This window comes from Peromyscus maniculatus, chromosome 11, assembly GCF_049852395.1.
Source record: "Peromyscus maniculatus bairdii isolate BWxNUB_F1_BW_parent chromosome 11, HU_Pman_BW_mat_3.1, whole genome shotgun sequence".
Lineage (NCBI taxonomy): Eukaryota > Metazoa > Chordata > Mammalia > Rodentia > Cricetidae > Peromyscus > Peromyscus maniculatus.
Window position 1 is genome coordinate 80,456,604 of NC_134862.1, and position 23,469 is coordinate 80,480,072.

At 46.7% G+C, this 23,469-nt stretch overlaps 1 protein-coding gene across 4 annotated transcripts; it reads left to right on the plus strand.

Annotated features, from left to right (window-relative positions):
* Positions 1 to 142: 142 nt before the first annotated feature.
* Arhgap30 (Rho GTPase activating protein 30) lies at positions 143 to 23,469 on the plus strand. Of its 4 annotated transcripts, none has more exons than XM_006990611.4 (12): positions 143 to 634; positions 10,484 to 10,586; positions 13,636 to 13,780; positions 15,037 to 15,119; positions 15,278 to 15,385; positions 16,185 to 16,312; positions 16,789 to 16,963; positions 17,041 to 17,144; positions 17,224 to 17,301; positions 18,462 to 18,851; positions 20,759 to 21,036; positions 21,129 to 23,469. In XM_006990611.4, exons 1-12 carry the CDS (start codon positions 538 to 540, stop codon positions 22,734 to 22,736), a joined length of 3,297 nt encoding a protein of 1,098 aa, XP_006990673.1. In that variant the 5' UTR covers positions 143 to 537; the 3' UTR covers positions 22,737 to 23,469. The 4 variants fall into 4 exon arrangements, with proteins under 4 accessions (XP_006990673.1, XP_006990674.1, XP_042114542.1 ...); XM_006990612.4 differs by having other exon boundaries at positions 146 to 634; positions 20,759 to 20,853; XM_042258608.2 differs by having other exon boundaries at positions 179 to 634; positions 13,640 to 13,780.

The window sequence follows — 23,469 nt, forward strand, 5'->3', positions numbered from 1 at the left end:
GGCAAGCCTCAGTTCTCGGTCCCACCCAAGAATTTTGGTCTCTAGAAATGCCAGCCACCTGCTCACAACCCAGGCACCATTACTCCACCCAAGGGTTCTGACATCACCTCGCTTTGTGACCAATGGATGAAGTCCCAGCAATGATGAGGATGTGAATGTCAGCTACCACCCCCACCCCAGGCCCTGTGGTTGCAAAGATGCTCTAACAGGAAGTGGGTTTGGGGAGCTGCACAGCTTCCTGCCCCCCTAGAGCTGCACAGGGCGAGAAGGGCTGCCGCTCAGCTTGGCCACGAGACGCAGCTTCATGCCCGGGTTCTGGTAGCTTCCTCTTCCATATCCACTTCCGTGTGGCCCCAGGGGGCCCCCAGAGGCAAGTGCTGCTGTCCGTTGCCCAGGCCACCCTCCACCTCCAGTTTGGAGCCCTGCCCCTCTGGGGCCGGGCCAAACCCAACTACTGACTGGGATTCCATGGGGGACTGGTAGGTCAAAGGTTTTGGGGGACAGAGGTGGAGGGGCCAGATCCCTGGGGCTCTGGCCATGAAGTCTCGGCAGAAAGGAAAGAAGAAAGGCTGCTCCAAGGAACGGGTGTTTGGGTGCGACTTACAGGAACATCTACAGCACTCAGGCCAGGACGGTAAGGGGACCAACCGGAGCCGGGGGAAGCTGGGTGGGTGCATGGAGCGCCACGCAGACACTAAGCTTGTCTTCTCTGGCTTGATTTGGTCTGTTGGGAAGAATCAGCTGCTAGGGCCCAGTGGCCCAGGGTCACCATCCATGAGACCTGTGTACAGGCAAGACAGGAAATGTGGTTCAGAGAAGGCAGAGAGGCTCGCTTCTGTAAGAGTTAGGGGACAGATCGCTGAGACGGGGGGCGAGGGTGGGAAGTCCAAGGGAACAAGACGCGGGACGGTGAGATTTGGAAAAGTCTATAGATGCTGATGAATCAGGTGACGGGACGGAGACAGGACAGAGGGTGGGAACAGAGGTCCCTGTGTCAGAAGAGTGGCTGAAGGGGAGGGTTGGTAGAATAATAAATGGAGACACAGATGGGAATGGGCCCCGTAGGTCTGAGGATATAGCTTGGCGAGAGAGGAAGGAGGCATCCTAGCTGGAGAACAGCACCCAGGGACAAGGGACCTGGACTTTCTGCACCTTTGCTGGGCCACAGGAGGGGGCCGGGGGAAGGAGTGACCCTCTTTAGATGGCTTGCAAAAATGGAACGGGTTTGCGGTGGTCGAAGGGCGAGGGGAGACGCTGCTGATGTGGGGAACCCAGGAGACGTGAAGGAGATGGCTTAAGCCCTGATTTGAAGTTGGGAGTAGAAGCTGTTTAATAAAGAGGGGTGTGGGCACTGTCTGGAGCTTCCTCAGTTCCTCCCCTGGCTTACTATGCAGTGGGCTTGGAAGCCAGCATGCCCAGGGACAACCCCTGGTTCACCACTCTGCCTAGCGTGCATTCAGAACCATGTCTGAATTTGGCTTGAAACTGAGCTATCTGGACTACACTGTCCAGCTTGTTTTCAGCACACCCAGCGACTTACAAAAAAGGGCATGATTCTTCCCCCCCACTCCACCCCACCCCAATCTGTCATTTCCTCTTTGTCCCCTTCTCTGGTTGTGGTGCCTGCAGAGAAGGGAGGGTGATGGTGGTTCCCAGCTCATTTCCTGCTCTTAGCCCCGCCCTTGTGTCCCCAGACACCTCCTTCCCCTTTTCTCCTCCATCAGAGGGCCCCATCCCTACCAGCCTCCATTAAGGGAAAGCCCAGGCCCCAAGAAAGAGTGTTTACAGCTGAGGTGGACTTTTCTGTGCCTTCCTCTTCTCACTGAGCAAGCCTGGCTCCTTTACGTTCATCCCACTCTTGATAATGATTTTTTTTTTTTAAAAAAGTTACCACATTGTTTATATATTTTGTATGCATGTTGGGGAGGGGAATATTAGTTCCCATGCAGGTGTGAAGGTCAGAGGACAACTTGAGGGAATCGATTTTCTCCTTCCATCATCAAGGGGTCCCAAGGATCAAACTCAAGTCATCAGGTTTGGTGGCAAGCACCTTTACCCACCCACTGTTACCACCTCACAGTCCATATTTTGTTGTTGTTGTTTTTCAAGACAGGATTTCTCTGTGTAACCCTGGCTGTCCTGGGACTTGCTCTGTAGACCAGGCTGGCCTCAAACTCAGAGAGATCTGCCTGCCTCTGCTTCCCGAGTGCTGGGATTAAAGATGTGTGCCACCACTGTCTGGCAGGCCATATTTTTATTGTTATTATTATTATTACTAGTGTGTGTGTGTGTGTGTGTGTGTGTGTGTGTGTGTCCACATGTACCATGGTGCATATGTAGGAGTCAGAGGGAAACTTTTGGAATCGGATTCTCTCTTTCCACCATAAAGAGTGAGTCTCAGAGGTTGAACTGAGGTTTTCAGGCTTGGTGCCAGGCATCTTTTACCCTCTGAACCATCTCATCAGCACTAAATGATCAAAACAAAAATTTTTTTGAGATTTATTTATTTTTATTTTATATGCGTGAGTGTCTTCCCTGTGGGTATGTCTGTGTTCCGCGTGCGTGCGGTATCCATGGAGGCCAGAAGAGGGCATCAGATTCTCATCGGAACTGGAGTTAAAATTGTTAGCTGCCGTGTGGGTGCGCTGGAAGAACAGTCTCTTCTCATAACTGATGAGCCATCTAGCCAGCACCAGACGATGACTCTTGACAGACAGCCATATGACTTAACTGGGGATTTCTTGCAGCTCTTGACAAACCCTCAGTTCAACCTCCTTATCCTGGCTCAGCCCTTTCCTGTGATTCCCATCATCCACAGACAGCCCAGACTCCCTTTCTGTGGTTCCCAGACTCATCATTCTCAGCAGGTGAAGGGATTCTCCCCTAGAGATTCAGGAGTAATGAAAGGCCAGTGGCTCCTGATTGCAGGTGAACCCAGAGCAGGTGAGAAATACTTTCTGTCCCTTATCAGAAGTTCACCTGATCCCAAGGCTTAAGAGAGGAATCTTGGGTGCCAGAGCATCAGTGAGAACCCCTCCCCTTACCCAAAACACCCTGGTAGAGAGAGGTGGAAATCGTTAGGGATGAGTGAGGCTAGCTGATGAGAGCTTCTCTCTTTAGCCCAATACCCAGCAAGAAAATGAAGGTCCAGGCCAGTGAGATCATCTGCTCCTGGTGTACTGATATTCCCTGATGATCTGGTGGTTTTCTCCATCCTTATACCCTTGCTCAGCTTCAGACCTCTTCCCCAACTCTTTTCCCCTAAATGGATCTTTTCCTCCCCCCAGCCCTACATACACTTACATACTTTGCTTCGGTTTCTGGTTCACTGTAGGTACTTCTTCTTTGACTCCACCCATATCCGTCATATCATTTTGACTCCATCACCCCAATCTTGTCTCTAGGTTACATCTCTGATTTCATTTCTTTGATTTATATCTGCAGTGCCACCATCTCTGACCCTGTTATCTCTCGGCCCATTTCCTTTATGGCTCAGGCTCCTTAAGATCGGGGCCCATCTCTGTAAAGACCTACTCCAGAGGTTGAAAATCAACTGAAAAGAATAGGACAGGAAAACCTGGTTAAGATTAAACCTAGGAGTCTAAATGAGAGTGGGATATTGATATTTCTCTATCCCATTTTGAGATATTCTCTTGCTATGTAAGCTCTGAATGCTGGGATTACAAGTGTGCACTAACCAGGCCCAGCCAGCAGACTGTTTATGAATCAGCAGAGTAATGTGGTGGCCAAAAGAACTGATACAGCATCAGGCACCCAGCAGCTTCAACAAGGAGGGCTGCCTTATCTCTGCATCCAGTGCAGAACTAAGGACAGGGGGACCATGGGAAAATGGGAGCAGGTTCTGAAGGCATGAACAGTAATCCATACGGCTGAGACTAGAGTGAGGTGAGGAGAGATGAGAGGGGCCCAAAATTTAGGAACCACTCACTCCAGGGACATTGTGCAAATGTCCTAGGCCCCTCATTCTAAGGATGATGCATGTTAACACGTGCAAAACCCTGAAAACAAAGGCTTCTTTATTTATTTATTTATTTATTTATACCCTCCATGCTTCTTTTCCTGTCTTACCTAAGTTCCAGTTATGAGCAAAAAGACAAAGGATCTGAAAACCAGGTCACGGGAAGAAAGGTGAAACCAGTGGCTGGTGGGATTATTATCTATATTCTGCGCTCTGGTTTTCTGTCGTGTTTGCTCCACAAAAAGCTTGGGAAGGCAGGTGGATCTTTGTGAGTTTGAGGCTAGCCTGGTCTACAGAGTGAGTTTCAGGACAGCCAGGACTGTTACACAAATAAACCCTGTCCCGAAAAACAAAACAAATAAACATCAAACATAAAAGTTGGGTTGAGCCGGGCGTTGGTGGCGCACGCCTTTAATCCCAGCACTCGGGAGGCAGAGCCAGGCGAATCGCTGTGAGTTCGAGGCCAGCCTGGGCTACAGAGTGAGCTCCAGGAAAGGTGCAAAGCTACACAGAGAAACCCTGTCTCGAAAAACCAAAAAAAAAAAAAAAAAAAAAAAAAAAAAGTTGGGTTGACTTCTGAGACACAACTAAATGAACAAATAAATGACTGAAGAAACTCAATTGAAGGGAAATTAGGAAGAGTAGGACCCAGAAATGCATGTCAGATAGTTCTGTGGCTGCTGGGGTTGGGCCTTGAACTGCGTAGTGGTTAAAGTCATATGAAACTCACAAGGCTTTTAGGGAACAAAAAATAGGTAGCTGAGAAGAAACACAGCTTTCCCTGACACTGACATAAATGAGGAATTTCTCTGGTGAGTTCCAGTCAACAAGACTCAGTGTTTTCTCAAACGCAATATCCTTTATCAAATCTCTAGGGGATGTCATGATTCTGACATAATTCTGAATTAATTCATCATGTAATCTAACGAACATTTGAGTACCTTATTTTTTACCACAGTGAGAGATATGATTCTTTGACAAGTGAGTACCATTTGTCAGGAGGTACAGATACAACCACTTACAATAAAATGTAGTAAGTACTGTGATATTGGACACTGGAGAGATGGCTCAATAGTTAGGAGCATTTGCTGCCCTTGCAGAGGGCCTGGGTTCAGTTCTCAGCATCCACTTAGTGTAGCTCGAAACTGCCTGTAACTCTAGTTCCACCTTAATCTGACGCCCTCTTCTGGGATCCTCAGGTAGCTGCATGCACATGGTGCACATAGAGGATGCATGCATATACATACACATATAAATTAAATACATCTTTAAAAATATTGAGATGAGCAAAGGACTATGGGAATTGTAATATAGAATCTGCAAAGGGTTCAGAATCCACAGTGATCTTTTTTATTTACTTTTGTCTTATTCTTGTGTGTGTGTGTGTGTGTGTGTGTGTGTGTGTGTGTGTGTGTGTGTTTGTGTGTGTGGTGATTTGAGGTTGATATTTGGGATCATTCTCCATCACTCTCCACCACATTATTTTTGGCAGGGTCTCTCAGTCAAACCCACAGTTTACTGCTATGGCTAGTATCATCAGCCTGATTGCTCTGGGGCATCTCCTGTCTCTACCTTGTGAGGCTAGAATTGCAACCCTTGTACATGAATTCACATGGATTCTGGGGATCTGAACCCCAGTCCTCTTACTTTCCAGCAAGCACTCTTTTTTTTTTTTTGGTTTTCTGAGACAGGGTTTCTCTGTGTAGCTTTGCACCTTTCCTGGAACTCACTTGGTAGCCCAGGCTGGCCTCGAACTCACAGAGATCCGCCTGGCTCTGCCTCCCGAGTGCTGGGATTAAAGGCGTGTGCCACCACCGCCCTGCCTTTTTTTTTTTTAAAGATGGTCTCATTATGTTGTACGTTAGCCCTGACTGAATTCCAGGGCTCAAGTAATTATCCTGCCTCAGTCTCCCAAGGAGCTAGGACTATAGGCATGTGCCACTTTGCCCAGCTAGGAGGTGATGCTTGAGATGTTTTGAGTAATAGCTTACCAGGCAATTGGAGGGGAAGTTATTTCCAGACAGGAGAATAGAACAAGTGCCTTAGTCAGTTTTGTGCTGCTCCAGCAAAATACCTCAAACGAAGAAACTATGAACAGGTTGATTTTGCTCATGGCTATAGTGGCTGAGGGTTTCAGAGAGCATATGTCCGCATCCTAGCAAGGGACCCCTAGACATGTCACAATATGATGAGGTGGAAAGAAAACTCTCCATGCAGAAGGGACCATGCAGAAGCATGGGGTGGCATTGCTTACGATAATCCACTTTCTGATCCAGTCACGCAAGATCCACTCCACCCCAAAGAGGTACAGCATCGTAAGCCTTGGTGGCACACATTTATAACCCCACTACTTGAAAAGTATTAGAATAAGAATAAGGGCCATCCTGAGCTAGTAATAAAGACCATGTCTCAAACAGCAAGAACATACACACAGTTTAAAAAAAAAAAAAGAGCCAAACAAACTCCCACAAAATTCAAGAGACGGTGATAATTCATTCATGAGGAGAGAGAGCCCCATGACCTAATTATCATTCACTAGGCCCCACTTTCTTAATTGTTTCCGGTCTCGACATCACTACACTCATGAACCACTGAGAGAAAAAGCATATCCAAGCCACATCAATGAAGAATGGTACCCAGGCTTGTTTATGGACTAGCAAAGGGCTCAGTCATAGAATTTGTCAAGACCTGGTTTGTGAAGGTTTTATATCTCAGGCTGAGGAGCTCATATTTTATTCTGTATCTTTAAGATAAGCAATGGCTACTTGGTTAGAGCAGGCTGGGTGTTTATGTAGCCTAGGATTGAAAGTGGGGAAAGGGTTTATAATCTGAGTTAGGTTGCACTCACAGCTACCTTTGGCTGCGTGGCTTTGTTTGTTTGTTTGTTTTGCTTTTTGTCTTCGGAGGCAGGGTTTCTTTGTACAGCTTTGGTTGTACTGTAACTAGCTCTGTAGCCCAGGCTGGCTTCGAACTTAGGGAGATCTGACTGCCTCTGCCTCCTGAATGCTGGGATCGAAGGCGTGGGCCACCACCGTCTGGCTGCATGGCTTTCTCTCTGGGATTCAACACTTGTTTTTAAGACACTATCACAGCTAATACTATATCAAGATAACATGAGAAATACCACAATATTATCTTTAAGGAGATTAGTCTAGTAACACAGTGGTGGCCCAGGGTCAGTAGAGATAAAATAATTTTTTGCACTTTAAAAAAATGTTATTTTGTGTGTATATTGTGTGGGTACACATGTGCCATGAAGGCACCTGGAAGTCAGTTCTCTCCTTTCATGCCTGACAGAGTCATCAGGTCTGGCACTTTCTGAAGTCAACCATAAGCTTTCTTACCAGAGAAAGTGCCTCAAACCAAACGCCTCCAGCTGGATTCCATTTCAGCTGGGATAACCAGTGTTCATTTTTTTCATGGCTGGCAGAGTGTTGCATAAGTGCAGTTTGGGGACCAGTCTTTTACTTTGCCTCCCTTGCCCCACAAAATTGCTGCCCCTTTTAAAAATTCTGGGGTAACAGCTGATGACAAAGAGAAGTTTCAGTTCCAAAGGTGCAGACCTATTCTTCCCATAACTACAGCATTGAAAGCTGAGGGCGAGGCTGGAGGGACGGCTCAGCAGTTCAGAACACATGCAGAGGACCAGAGTTTGGTTCCCTGCACTCATGTTGGGCAGCTCACAACCACCTGCAGTTAGCTCAGGGATCCTGGGATGCCTCTCTGTACTCACTCAGGGATCCTGGGATGCCTCTCTGTACTCACTCAGGGATCCTGGGATGCCTCTCTGTACTCACTCAGGGATCCTGGGATGCGCGTGCACGCGCGCACACACACACATACACACACACATACACACACACATACACACACACACACACACACACACACACACACAAACACACACACACGGTTATTAATGACATACCATTTACCTGGCCGGGCATTGGTGACACATGCCTTTAATTAGAGAAACTCTGTCTTGAAAAACAAAAACAAACAAACAAACAAAGAGATACCATTTATCTTACTTCTCCGTTTTATGTTGTGATTTACCTAATAGTTTTATTTTCTTGTTTCTTGTAATATGGATAGTGATATTTAAAGTTAGATTGAGATGGTTTTCTTTTTATGTTTCTTTCTTTTTCGGGGGGAGTGGTGTTTCAAGACAAGTTTTCTCTGTGTAACAGTCCTGGCTGTCCTGAAACTCAATTTGTAGACAAGAAAGGCCTCAGACTCACAGAGATCAGCCTGGCTCTGCCTCCCCAGTGCTTTGATTAAAGGCATGTGCCACCATTGCCCAGTTCTTTTGTGTTTCTTAATTATTTATCTGTTTTTGTTTTGTTTGAGGCAGGGTTTCTCTGTGTAGCCTTGGCTGTCCTGGAACTCTATTTGTAGATCATGCTGACCTCAAACTCATAAAGATCTGCCTGCTTCTGCCTCCCAAGTGTTGGGATTAAAAGTGTGCACCACCATGCCAAGCTTATTTCTTCATCTTTAAGCTAATTGATGTTTAAGGTTTTTGTCATCTGGATTTATATATAAGCTGTAAAACATATATAAACTGTTGAAACAGAATGTAAGGTTATTGTACTAAATGGTTTGTTGTTCTACAATCCTAGCCCATCATTTTCTGTGTAAAATTTAAATAATAAACAAGATACACTACTGGGTATATATCATAAAAAGAGGGACTAAGGATGTAGCTTGGTTGACAGAGTGTTTGCCGAGCATGCACAGGCCCTGGGTTTGATCTCAGTACCATGTAAACCAAGTATGGGGGCATACGCTTATATCTCAGCATTCAGGAAGCAGAAGCAGTAGGATTAGGAATCCAAAGTCACCTTCAACTACACAGCAAATTCAAGGTCATCCTGGGTTAGGTGAGACTCTCAAAAACAAACAAATAGAATGTGATGGTGTACACCTGTAATCCCAGTACTCAGGGAGTAGAGTGTAAAGCACAGTTTTCCTGTCCCGACCACCCAGTCCCAAATAATGGACTCAGAGGCAGAATATAAATTATAAATGCTGGGCCAATAGCTCAGGCTTGTTACTAGCTAACTCTTACACTTAAATTAACCCATATTTCTATTTATGCTTTGCCACATGGCTCATGGCTTGTTACCTCATTTTTTACATGTCCTGCTTGCTAGGTGGCTAGCTAGCATCTCCTCTGACTCCTACCTTTCTCATCCCATTAATCTCAGTTTGGCTTTCTCTCCTAACTTTATCCTGTTCAGCTATTGGCCAGTCAGCTTGTTTATTAAACGAATTATAGTGACATATATTCACACAATGTAGAGAAAGATTATTCCACAGCAATAGAGGTAAGAGGATCAGAAATTCAAGGTCTTCCTCAACTACATAGCAAGTTGAGGGCCAGGCCAAGATCCATGAGGCCCTGTCTTAAAACAAACAATTGAACAAACAAATAGAGGTAGAGCTGTGTTATGGAATATTACTTTAACTAGGCAAAGATGTGTTACATTTGTTTATGCGACATTTGTTTAACTATGTAGAGATGTGTTACATTTGTTTATGCAGCATTTGTTTTATGATGTAAAGATGTTACATTTGTTTACACTGCATTTGTTCAACAATGTAAAGATGTGTTGCTGTTTCACCTTACCTGCCTACTTAGCACCTGATTGGCCGAATAAAAAGCTGAACAACCAATAGTTAGTCAGTGGAGGTATAGGTGGGGCTGGTGGGCAGAGAGAATAGGTAGGAGGAGGAGAGAGAGAGAGAAAGAGAAGGAGGAAAGAATGAGAGGAAAAGAGGGAGATGCCCAGGGCCCTCCAGCCAGGCAGCCGTCAGCCAGCTTAATAGGGAGTAGGACATACAGAATGAAAGGTAAAAAGCACTGAGGCAAAAATATAGATGAAGAGAAACAGATTAAGTTATGAGCTAGTGGGACAAGCATAAGGCCGAGCATTCATAACCAATCATTCTCTGCATCATAATTTGGGAGCTGATTGGTGGCCGAAGAGAAAGCCTGTTAGAGACCTGGGGCTGAAGCGATTAAAAGCCCTTACTGCTGCTGCAGAGGATCCGAATTCAGTTCCCAGAACCCATGTCGGGCACCTCACAAGCCCCTACAGTTCCAGCTGCAGGGATATCTGATATCTCTGGCCTCTGCAGGCACCAGTACTATACGCAAATTACCTTGAACAGACACATACACATAATTAAAAAAAATTTTTTTTATCTTTGAAAAAGAGATAGCACTGAGAGGTTAATATTGAGTAGCAGTGACTTCCTCTTCAAAGTACTGGAGTTTATGCTGAGACTCCAGGACCACGGGATAAAATTATTATACAAAGATAGGTGAGTTGAGTCTGATCGCCTGTAAGAACCTTTCCAGGGAGTTTTTTATTTCATAAGCTTTGCCCTTAATTAATTAATCTCCGTGAACCCTCTTCCATGATGCTGCCATTTCTCAGACCCCTTACAGTCTCTAGCTTTTCAGATGTTCTTTTCTCTGCCTATCTGTGTCCCCAGTGCCCCAGGTGCTAAGGAGCTGTGCAGAATTTGTGCAAGAGTATGGAGTGGTGGATGGGATCTACCGCCTCTCAGGGGTCTCCTCTAACATCCAGAAGCTCCGGTGAGTCAGACAGAGTTGGCAGGCTCTGTGGGCCAGGGAGCCATGGCAAAAACTGCTGGGGAGGGGGCTGGAGAGATGGCTCAGAGGTTAGGAGCACTGACTGCTCTTCCAGAGGTCCTGAGTTCAATTCCCAGCAACCACATGGTGGCTCACAACCATCTGTAATGAGATCTGGCGCTCTCCTCTGTATACATAATAAATAAATAAATCTTTAAAAAAAAAAACTGCTGGGGAAAGCTGCAGGAGGGGTAAGGGGAAGTGGGAGAAGGAAGCACAGATGTCAGGTACTATTCCAAGGAGAGGCTCCAAAGTCTGGTCAGGGAAGGTGGGGACCCCAAGCTCATTCCCTCAGCACACATACTCTCTCCACTCCCACATATACAGTCTGCTTTTAATACATACACATACACACATGCACATGCACACGATTTGCATACTATAAAATTCACCATTTAAAAATGTTTGCATCAGTTATTTTTAGTATATTCACAACACTGCAACCATCATCATTAATTCCAGAACATGTCACCATCCTTCAAAAAAAACCTCTGCATTTCCCCTTCACCTAACTTGACTTTCTGTCCGTATGGATCTGTCTGTTCTGGACATCTCACATAAATAAACCAATGATACAATACATGTTTTTTGTGAGTCTGGCTCTCCACTCTGAGTTCTTTCAAGGTTCATGAATGCTGTGTATTTTATTGCTTTTTATGGATGAATACAGTTCTCCAGGATAGCTACATAACATTTTTTTACCCATTTGTCAGTTGATGGCTATCCAGGTTGTTTCTGCCTTTTGGTTATTATAAATAATTCTACTACAAACATGTTTAAGCTTTTATGGGTATATTTTCAGTTCTTATGAATGTATACCTGAGTGGAACTGCTGAACCATATGGTAACTTCATGTTGAACTTTTAAAAGTAACTACCAAATTGTTTTCTATAACAGCTGTATCATTTATATCCCTGCCATAAATGTATGAAGGTTTGAATTTCTGCACAGCCCTGCTGACATTTGTCACTGTCTTTCTGGTGGCAGTCATCCTAGTGGGTGTGTACTGATAAGTCATTGTGACTTACGTATGCATTTCCCCAACTACAGATGAGGTGAACACTTTCAGCACTTCTTTTGGGAAACACCTATTCAAACCTTATGCTTCTGCTTAATCGTTTTTTAAATCATTGAGTTGTAATAAGATGGTATGTTTCAAATATTAGACTTTTTTTTTTTGAGACAGGGTTTCACTGCGTAGCCTTGGCTGTCCTGGAACTTACTCTGTAGACCAGGCTGGCCTCTAATTCACAGAGATCTGCCTGCCTCTGCCTCCTGAGTGCTGGGATTAAAGTGAGCCATCACAGCCTGGCTGAGTACTAGATTTTAATCACATGTGTGATGAGCAGTGTTTCCTGCTCCCCACCTGTGGTTTGTGGGTGTTATCCTTTTCTTCTTTTGTGGTAGTGGGAATTTTGAACCCAGGGTTCATTTTATTGATAGTGTCCTTTGACGCATAAATGTTCCTTTCCTCTTCTTCTTTTTTTTTTTGGTTTTTCGAGACAGGGTTTCTCTGTGTAGCTTTGCGCCTTTCCTGGAGCTCACTTGGTAGCCCAGGCTGGCCTCGAACTCACAGAGATCCGCCTGCCTCTGCCTCCCGAGTGCTGGGATTAAAGGCGTGCGCCACCAACGCCCGGCCCTCCTCTTCTTTTGTGTATGGTATATGTACGTATGTGTTTGTGTGGGTATGTGTGTTTGTGTGGAAGCCAGAGATCAATAATACTTGTTTTCCTCAATCATTTTTATTTTTTAAATTAATTTATTTTTATTAAAATTTTTTATTTTATGTGTATGGGTGTTCTGCCTGCTTGTATGCCTGTGAACTATGTGTGCGCCTAGTGCCCACAGACATCAAGGAGGCCCAGAATTGTAATTTACAAATGACTGCGAGGGTGCTGGGAATAGAACCTAGGTCCTTTGGAAGAGCAGCTTAACTGCTGAGCATCTTTCCAGTCCCCCCTACATTATTGCTGTTATTGTTGTTATTTGAGACAGAGTATCTTGCTGAACTTGAAACTTTCAGATTAGGCTAGACAGACTGGCCAGCAAACTCTTGGGATTCCCCAGTGCTGAGCTTATAGGCCTCCGCTGCTGTGCCTGGCTTTTTATGTGGGTGCCGGGGATCTGAACTCAGATCCTTATGCTCATGGGACAAGCACTTTATCAACTGAGATATCTCCCCAGACCCTTGTCTTGCTCTCTCTATCTCTTTTTTCTTCAGTCTTACTGTGTAACTAAGACTGGACTAGAACTTATATAGCATAGGCTACTCTCAAATTCATGGGAATCCTCCTGTCTCAGGAGAATTTGGTCATCAGTTTATCTATTTTCTCCTTTTGGTTGTTGGTACTTTTGGTGCCATATCTGAGCAACTGTTGGCTAATCTATCCAAGACCATGAAGATTTAATTTTTTTTTTAAAAGATTACACCCAGGCTAGGCACAGTGGCATACACTTTGAATGGTAGCATTCAGAAGGCAGAGGCCAATGGATCTCTGTGAGTCAGAAGTCAACCTGGTCCTATGTATTGAGTTCCAGGCCACCTAGAACTATATAATGGGACCCTTCTCAAAATATGACAAGAAAAAAAGAAAGACACATTTAAGTCCATTGCTCATGTCTACTGATTCCTACATACCTCTTCGCTGCTAATCATGCATCCTTGGTTGGTCATACACAGATCCACTCACCTACCTCTACACCCATCTTTACATCTACATCTACATCTACATTTACATCACATCTACATATACACATATGCAATTCCTAATATTTCCTGACATATATAGAAAATACATGTAAATATGCCAGTGAATATATATGTATATATAATGGATATACACGTGTACGTGTACATTCTAACATTCTCCTTCCAAGTCTCACATGTGTTGGACCATGACCCTGTCTGCAGCTGACCTCTAATAGATCCTACTTCTCCCTACATAGCCTCTGTCTGACTTTTACCCCTCCTGACCACTCTGCACCTCCCCAGGCAGGAATTCGAGGCAGAGCGGAAGCCCGACCTTCGGCGGGACGTTTACCTCCAGGACATTCACTGCGTCTCCTCCTTGTGCAAGGCCTATTTCAGAGAACTACCAGATCCTCTCCTCACTTATCGGCTCTATGACAAATTTGCGGTGAGTTGAGTGAGAGGCAGGAGGGATGGAAGACAAGGTTCGAGGGCCGCCACTTCAATTTTGACATCCCATGGGTGTCATGTGCCAGCCACCATCCTAGGGGTTCTGGGGGACAGTAAAGCATTACTGAGAAGAAGACCCCTCTTTCTCAGATCTCTTCAGGCCCCTGCCACCTCTGTCAACCCTTGTCCTTCTTGTCTTCATTTTTTCCCTATGGTGTATTCCCCTAAGGCCTACAGACTGCACACAGCACAGTGGTAAGACTTGGGAGGTAAAGGGCAGGTTGTCTAAGCTGGGAGGCCTTGGAAAGCACCTAGACCAGAGTTTCCCTACACTTAAGAGAACGAAAATGCTGTTTACCTAACAAAAATATTTTCAGGAATGTCCCTCCATCAATTGTAACTGTATCTTAAATAGCATTGGAGGAGAAAACACAACAAAAATGGTGTCCTGGGCCGGGTGGTGGTGGCGCATGCCTTTAATCCCAGCACTCGGGAGGCAGAGCCAGGCGGATTTCTGTGAGTTCGAGGCCAGCCTGGTCTACAGAGAGAGATCCAGGACAGGCACCAAAACTACATGGAGAAAACCTGTCTCAAAAAAAAAAAAAATGGTGTCCTGATTTGAGTAATACTTTTAAAGATCTAGCTACTTGGGAGGTTGAGGCAGAAGGATTGCTGGAGTGTAGAGTTTGAGCCTAGACTGGGCTCAAAACCCCATCTACTTGCGAAAGGAGCTTTGCATTTTACTGAGCGCAACAACACAGAGACTCTGAATAGCAACCACAGCCTGCTTAGTCCATCCAAACTAGCCTGGGCATATCCCCTTCCCAGACAGCTTTCAACAGTCTAGTGTGGACACTGAGGCAGGGGAATAGCAGTGAGTTGCTCAAGGTCACAAGACAGACTATTAAATATAAATAAGATTCAGTAGTCATTTGTGGGCCCAAAGGTCCTAAGCTTTCTGTGGATCTGTGGATCGAACCAATGGTTTTGTGAATGCTGGGTGAGTACTCTGCCACTGGGCTACATCCCAGCCCTTGTCCTCTACCTCTTGCCTAGAGTGCTGGGATCATAGACATGTGCGACCATGCTCAAGACTGAGGTGTTTTCACTATTTTGTGGTGCCTTGAAGATCTAGGTGGGGCCATTGTGGAACACAGCAATAGATCATTTCTGAACGTTTAATTTGGACCTCTGAGAAGCAAGACGGTCATCTCTGAGTCGACGTCTCCTTCTTACACCCTTGTCCCCAATTAGGAGGCAGTGGCAGTGCAGCTAGAGCCGGAGCGCTTGATCAAGATCCTAGAGGTGCTTCAAGAACTCCCTGCCCCAAACTACAGGTGTGTGGGACCCCACCCTCGGTACTCCAGAGACCTTCCCCACTCCACCCCTCCCCACCTACAGCCCAAGCCTTTGCTTGTCTCTCCCAGTTTTCAGGTCTCAGCCACCCCTGCTTCAAGTTTTCTTTTTTTCAGTGATCCCTTTCTTGTTTCTGCAGGACGCTGGAGTTCCTTATGAGGCACTTGGTCCACATGGCCTCATTCAGTGCCCAAACCAACATGCATGCCCGAAATCTGGCGATTGTGTGGGCCCCCAACCTGCTGAGGTGGGTGTGGGTATGAGCAGTGTGGAGCTGCAGGGAGACTTACCATGGTGTAGCAAGATATACCCAAGTGGATGTGGTTGTGTGGGCATATTGGAGGGGCTGGGGGTGGGTGAGTCTTGTTAGCACAGGAAGGCAGGAAGGTTCAGCAGTAGCCGAGTGGTATAGAATCTACCAACTTGGGCCTTCTCGGAGACCAAGTGAAGTTCTTAAGAGCAAGGCCTTTGTTCTTTACACTGTGCTGAGGGGTTCGGGGACTAGAATATTGGTCTTTGACAAATATTTCCTGAGCAAACATCTCACAGTCTATTCATGAACTGGGCTGTAGATCACTCGCTATGGCACAAAGCATTATTAATTATAACAATTCTCATAGCCTTCCTTTTGTGCTACTGCGCAAGAAGTATGAAAGGAAAGGAGAGGTTGTTTGAGGGTGTCTACGATGGCTTTCCTGGGGGACGTGGTGTTTGAACTTGACTCATACCTGTGGCTTAAGAGGTCAGGACAAGGAACGGAGAGTACAGAGTATTTCAGAGGCTGGGCATTTTGCGACATGACTTTAACACTAGCCCTCAGGAGGCAGAGGCAGGTGGATCTTTGTGGGTTCAAGGCCAGCCTGGTGTACACAGAGAGTTCTAGACCAACTACAACCACAGCTACATAATAAGACCTCGTCTGTCATTCCTCGTGTGTGTGTGTGTGTGTGTGTGTGTGTGTGTGTGTGTGTGTGTGTGTCTTCAGAAAGACTTTAGATAGAAAAGTGTTTTGAGACTTGCTAGGGACTGACCCCACATCTTGACAGGTCTAAGGACATAGAGGCCTCAGGCTTCAACGGGACAGCAGCGTTCATGGAGGTGCGTGTGCAGTCCATTGTTGTGGAGTTCATCCTCACCCACGTGGACCAGCTCTTCGGTGGTGCTTCCCTCTCTGGTTAGTGTCCTTTCTGCCCGTTACCTATCACCACTCTCTACTAGGGAGAGCTTTAGCTGTTTTATGGTTTTGACTAAGATTGACTGTAGAGAGCCTCGAAAGTCACTTCATCCCATTTTTTCATTTTGTGGGTAGTCGACTGTGTCTCTCACAGAGGGAGGGATGTGATGATCGCACGCAGAGAACACTGGAGAAATATCAGTACTGCTAGGACTTGAGCAGGCCTCTTCTGCTGGCATCCTAGCATACAGATTGGCCTCTGCGGCACCACCTTGGATGCCAAGGCTAATGTCTTGGGATCTCCTGGTCTCCTCTGTGCTTCAGAATACCCCTTCTGAAATGGACAGAGAGGGTCTTTCTCCAAAAGCCTCTGCATATATCCTTAGCCTGGTAGTTTGGTGAGGAGGATGGACTGGGGACTTGAGGTTCCTTTCTTGGCTCTGCTATTGGCTAACCGGTTCTTCTTGTTTTCCTAGCTGGTGCAGATTTGGAGAGTGGATGGAAATCACTTCCAGGGGCCCGGGCATCAGGCAGCTCTGAGGACCTCATGCCCAGGTCTCTTCCCTACCACTTGCCTAGCATCTTGCAGGCTGGCGATGGACCTCCACAGATCCGGCCCTACCATACTATCATTGAGATTGCAGAACACAAGTAAGGCCTCCTTCCTGGGTCTTCCCTTGCACTGACCACCCAGACTCCACTCCTAATTGCATCTCCAATCTCTGCAGGAGAAAGGGGTCTTTGAAGGTCAGGAAATGGCGATCTATCTTCAATCTGGGTCGCTCTGGCCATGAGACAAAACGTAAACTTCCACTGAGGGCTGAGGACAGGGGTAGGTCCGGGATGATGAGGGGATGGGGCTCTGCCGAGGGTGTGCAAGGTCTTGGTGCTATGTACATTCATATTTTTAGAAGAAAAATCCAACAAGGGGACATTGCGGCCAGCTAAGAGCATGGACTCACTGAGTGCTGCAGCTGGGGCCATCGATGGTGAGTACAGGTGTTAGTGGCTATGTGTGTGTGTGTGTGTGTGTGTGTGTGTGTGTGTGTGTGTGCTGTGACAGTAACAATGCAGGCTTATGTGTCTACAAATGTGGCCAACTGTGTCCAGTAATTAAAAAAAAAATCAATGAATACCTATTATATACCAGTCTTGGAGACAGATGCCAAGTTTTCCAATAGATGAGCCTATTGTCTAATCTGTGGGTTTATTCATGAGTATTTGTACCTGGAGACTCTGGGTATGTGTGTAGGAGGGTATAAATGTAGCTGAATGTTTTTTGTGTCCTGCCTGGCCTGCGGTCAGGACAAATCTCTCTCACCTGCCGCACTCGCAGCTGCTCGGACCCAAATAAACACACACAGGCTTATATTATTTTTAAACTATGGCCATGGCAGGTTTCTTGTTATCTAGTTCTTTTTTTTTTTGGTTTTTCGAGACAGGGTTTCTCTGTGTAGCTTTGCACCTTTCCTGGAGCTCACTTGGTAGCCCAGGCTGGCCTTGAACTCACAGAGATCCGCCTGGCTCTGCCTCCCGAGTGCTGGGATTAAAGGCGTGCGCCACCACCGCCCGGCTTGTTATCTAGTTCTTATATCTTAAATTAACCCATTTTTATAAATCTATACTTTGCCACGTGGCTTGTGGCTTACCAGTACTTTTCTATCTTGCTTCTCATGGTGGTGGCTGGCAGCATGTCCTTGCTTCTCCTTTCTCTTCTGTCTCTCTGTTTCAATTTCCCACCTGCCTCTAAGCTGCCTTGCCATAGGCCAAACAGCTCTAGTTATCAACCAATCAGAGCAACACATATTCATAGTACACAGAAAGACATTTCCCCATCATATAAACACACACACATACACACACACACACACACACACACACACACACACACACGTACATTAGTGTGTTAGTGATTGCTAGTGACTGTATCTACAGACAGGCAAGAGGATCCATCAGGTTGTGTATGATCTTTGACCTGCTGACTGGGTGGATAATTTGCAGTAGGGGACAAAGGAAGCTGGGTCTGGTACCTTCCAGTCATCCTACCTCTAAAATCTAAGAAAACAGAGCTGCTGAGGTCTTATTTGAGCTGTCAAGACCCTTTGGAGCTGAGGCTACTAACTAAGTGACCCTGTCTTCCCTTCCACAGAGCCAGAGGGGCTGGTGGGGCCCAGCAGTCCTCAGCCGAGCTCACTGACGTCTGAGAGCTTGGAGAATAATTCCATGGATGCCGCAGAGGGTGAACAGGAGCCTGAGGCAGAGGCACAGGGCAGTGCGAATTCTGAGCCAGGAACTCCGCGAGCTGGGCGGTCAGCTATTCGGGCCTCGGGTAGCAGCCGTGCAGAGCGTTGCGCCGGTGTCCACATCTCAGACCCCTACAACGTCAACCTCCCTCTACACATAACCTCTATCCTCAGTGTACCTCCAAACATCATCTCTAACGTCTCCTTGGCCAGGCTGACCCGTGGCCTTGAGTGCCCTGCCTTACAGCCCAGGCCAAGCCCTGCCTCAGGTCCCGGCCCAGGACCTGGCCCCCCAGGTGAGAACTTGGAGATTGCCTAGGGTTAGAAAGGGATCTAGAACTTTAGGTTGAAGTTCTGGTGCTGAGGATGCAGCCTTGGAAGGACAAAGGCTTCAGCCTTTAGGCTTTGAACACAGTCTTATGGTATCTGCCTAGACTTGGGGTTTGGGAATCCAGTAATATTATTAGGTTATATGAAATGGAGAAGGGGTCTCTGCCAGGCTTCAAATCACCGACTTACCCCAAGAATAGGGGTCTGTGCCAGACACATAAGGGACTTAATAAATGCATACAAGTATGGGTAAGTACAAAAGTTAGTGACTTGCAGCTCAGTCACTGGGTGGTGGAGGCACATACCTTTAATTCCAGGGTGGCAGAGGAAGGAGGATCTCTGAGTCTGAGGCCAGTCTGGTCTCCAGTTGCAGTACAGCCAGGGCTACACAGAGAAACTCTGTCTCGAGAAAACAAAAACAAACAAAAGAGTCATTAATTACAGCATTAACACTAAGACCTAAATAACACTTGCCAATATATGCTGAGGACTTTGTTAGGCACTTTGAAGTTTTAGCTCATTTCACTTCCTCATAATATGAAGATATAAGTATTGTTATTCTTACAACAGTAGAACCTGAAAGGTACCTTAAACAACTCACTGCTGATTTAGGTAGGAAGAGCTAAGATCTGATTCATGCTCAGACTCCTATTCCCAAAGTGTCACTGATCAGAGATCCCGAGGTTGTATAGAAGTAAACAGGACAGTTAAGTAGACGGAGGTTCAGATTTTGTCGTTACCACTTGTTACCCGTGAGACCTTGAAGAAACTGCTTTGAGCTTCAGTTTTATTAAAGCAAAATGGGGATAAAGAGCTGGGGATGCAGCTCGGTTGGTACAGTGCTTGCCTGGCACGCACAATGCCCTGGATTTGGTCCCCAGCACCCCATCATAAACCTGGTGTGGAGGCTCATGTCTGTCATCCAACACTTGGGAGATAGGAAGAATGGAAGTTTGAGATCATCCCCAGCTCCATAGTTTGAGATCAGCCTGGGATACAGGAGACCTGTCTCAACAAAGGATGTGGTACAACAGCCTCCATAATATTCCTTCTATCTTTGGAGTGTATTTGCGTGTAGGGGAGTGGCAGTGCATGTGTGCGCATGAATGTCGGAACCCGAGGACAACCTTAGGTGGTGTTCTTTAGGTGGTGTCCACAGTTTTTTTTTTTTTTCTATGACAGAGTATTTCACTGGCCTAGAACTTGCCAAGTAGACTAAGGTGGTTGGCCAACTAGCTCCACGGACCTACCTGTCCCCCTGTTCCAGCATTGGGGTTACAAGAGCACACCAACCTTCCCAGAGTTATTTTACAGGAATTCTGGGGATCAAACTCAGGTCCTCATATTTCCATATAATCACTTTGTGAACCAAACCATCTATCCAGCCCCTCTACATAACATTTTATTCTGTAGGGAAAATGTAAAAATTCATTATAAAGATATAAAACACAATGCTTAGAGCTGGTCATGGTGGTGCATGCCTTTAATCCCAACATTTAGGAGGCAGAGATAGCTTGATCTCTGTGAGTTCAAGGCCAGCCTGCCTGGTCTACAGAGTGAGATCCAGGATAGGCACGAAAACAACACAGAGAAACCTTGTCTTGAAGAAAAACAAAAACAAAAACAAAACCCAAAAAACAAATAAACAAACAAACACTCAAATAACCCAAGGTGCTCGGCACTTGAGTGAGAATTAATGAAGAGAGCTATAAGTAGTTAGTCCACATGGCTCGTCCTCTCAGACCAGAATGACTATCTACTATATAAAGGGAGTGTTGGGCCCCTAGCATATCAGTTTGAGAGACACCCATATCAGAAAGGGTTGGGCCTGACCTTGACTTTTGGATTTCTGGAACTACCTTTCCTTCAACAGATGAGAAGTCGGAGGCAAGATCAGCCCCAGGTCCCCTGGCTGACTCAAGCCCAGAAGATATGACTCCTGTCCTGGAGGACTCCTTGTCCCAGGAGGTGCAGGATTCCTTCTCCTTCCTAGAGGACTTGAGCAGCTCAGAGCCTGAGTGGGTGGGGGTGGAGGACCGGGAGGTGGCCAAGGCAGGAGCAGCAGGAGCCGCAGGAGCAGCAGCTTTCTCCCTTGGGGAGGACGACCCTGGGATGGGCTACCTGGAGGAGCTCCTGGGAGTTGGGCCTCAGGTAAGGAGGAGCCATGTTGGGTATTCGGGTAGTGTGTAGCCTAGAGAGTGGATAGGGCTACCTGGTTCTTAGCCACAATGCTATGCCTACAGGTGGAAGAGTTCTCCGTGGAGCCGCCCCTGGATGATCTGTCTCTGGATGATGCACAGTACGTCTTGGCTCCTAGCTGCTGTTCCCCTGATTCTGCTGGCCCCACACCTGAAGTGGAAGAGGAAAATGGGGAAGAAGTCTTCTTGAGTGCCTATGATGACTTGAGTCCCCTTCTGGGGCCTCGACCCATGAACTGGGAGGGTGTAGGGAGTCTGGAGGAAGAGGCAACAAGGTGTGGGAAACAACCTCCAAACCAGGCTGAAGAAAAACAGGAATGCTGGGAAGCCGAAGAGGACAAGGAGACTGAGCCTGGAGGCACATCGGATAACAGGGAAGATGCTGAGGCAATTCCAGAGACTGAGATGGAAGCTGGAAAAGCTGATGAGGAAGGAGGGGAGGCTCAAAGAAGCCAAATGGTGATGGGTAGTTTTGAAGAAGGGAGTAGTGAAGAGATAGAGACCAAGGAAGAAAATTCCAAAGGTCCAGAGGTTTCAAGTATAGAGACTGAGGATATGGAGAAAACAAGAGAAGAGGATAAAGACAAGAAGGAGGGAGAGATTGGGAGAAAAGAAGGGGCTGAGAAAGGAGAGGACATCCCAGTAGACTCTGGGATGGATCCAGAGCATTCAGTCCAGGAGTACCTGCTTCCTGGGGAGAGCTGGGAAGTTGTACACAAACAAGAGGTTGAGAAAGACAAAAGGGATGAGATCAAAGGACTGAGGGGAAATAGTGACCTCAAGTCAGGAGAAGATCAAGGACATGGTGAAGATAGTGTAAGTCCAGAAGGAGATGCTGATGGGGAGGAAGGGGAGGTCAGCAAGGAACCGAAAAGCATAGATGTAGAAACTGAAGGCAGGAGAGCTGTTAGTGATCACTTAGAAGAGGCGGCCCTCTCTCAAGGGCCAGGTATATCGTTCCTGGAGACTGACAGTACAGAAGAAGTCAATGAACAGTCTTCTAAGGTGGAACAAGGCCCTCCACAGCCACCTGAGCCAGAGGGGATGGAGGCTGAGGGACAGCTCAGTCCTGAGGGATGTGACCTGTCTTCATGTCCCTGTGGTTCAACTGGTGGTGTGGGCATGCGTCTGGCTTCCAGCCTAGTTCAGGTCCAACAGGTCCGCTCTGTTCCTGTCGTGCCCCCAAAGCCACAGTTTGCCAAGCTGCCCAGTGCGATGTGTGGTAAGATCCACGTGTCACCCGCAAGCCCATGTCCGAGACCCGGTAGGCTTGATGGGACTCCTGGAGAAAGGGCTTGGGCATCTCGGGCTTCTTGGAGGAATGGGGGTAGTCTTTCCTTTGATGCTGCTGTGGCCCTGGCCCGGGAACGCCAGAAGGCTGAGGCTCAGGAAGTTCGGCGCACCCAGACTTGTACGGGGGGTGGGGATTATAGCTTCCACTCCAGAACCTCTCCTTGTAGCATGATTCCTGCCCATTCTTCCCGGCCCTTTAGCTGCCTGGAACTCCCACCTGAAGACAGAGAAGGGTCTGAGCCCAGAAGTCGGCTTAGTCTGCCCCCTAGAGAGCTTCACCCCACTGTCCCTCTAATGTCCCCTCAGCGCCAGACATACGCATTTGAAACACAGACTAACCGTGGGAAAGAAGGGCTGTGATGAGGGCGGGACAAGACGCCCAGAAAACTATCAATCTCTGCAGCCCCTGCCTGCTGTCTTTGCACCCTCAGTAGCCCAAGTGCCATAGGCCTGGGTCCTCCGGCGACTTGTTTTGACCACGGGGCTAACAGCCTTGGTGGGCTTACTTGAGTTTGTGTTAGACACAAAGCATTTGTCTCTTAGCAGAGTCTTAAGAAGTATGGGAAAGTCTTGTTCCCATGAAGTTGTGAGTATTAACCAAAACATAGAGTAGATAGAAACTCATTTTTTCTTCCCTTAAATTTAAATACAGAGGGGGAATTCCAGCCAAACTCCTGCCCCCTTCTGAGGCTGTGAACTTCTCTCCAGAGAAGCCTAGGGTAGACGTGGAGAACACAGGGTCAGATACAGAATTGTTCACCCGTGTTTTGTTTCCAGATCCTCGGCTATCTCCTGACTCTTTTAGCTCTAGATTAGGAGAAACATGTCCAGGAAGTTCTTTAAAGTCCTCACTGTTCACTGAAGGAAATGGATAACATCCTCTGCCTTCGATTATTTTGCAGAAGAGGTCCTGTACAGATCTCTCTGGCCTTTCTTTTTCCCATCAACAATAACCTCCTCCCATTTCAGGAAAAGGGAATGTCTGGTCATCACTCTGGCCCTGGTACTGTTTCTTTGCACAGGCAGGGGCTACAGGCCCCCATTTAGTGATGGTGGCTGTTTGATAATAAAAGTTGAATTTTTTACACTTAAA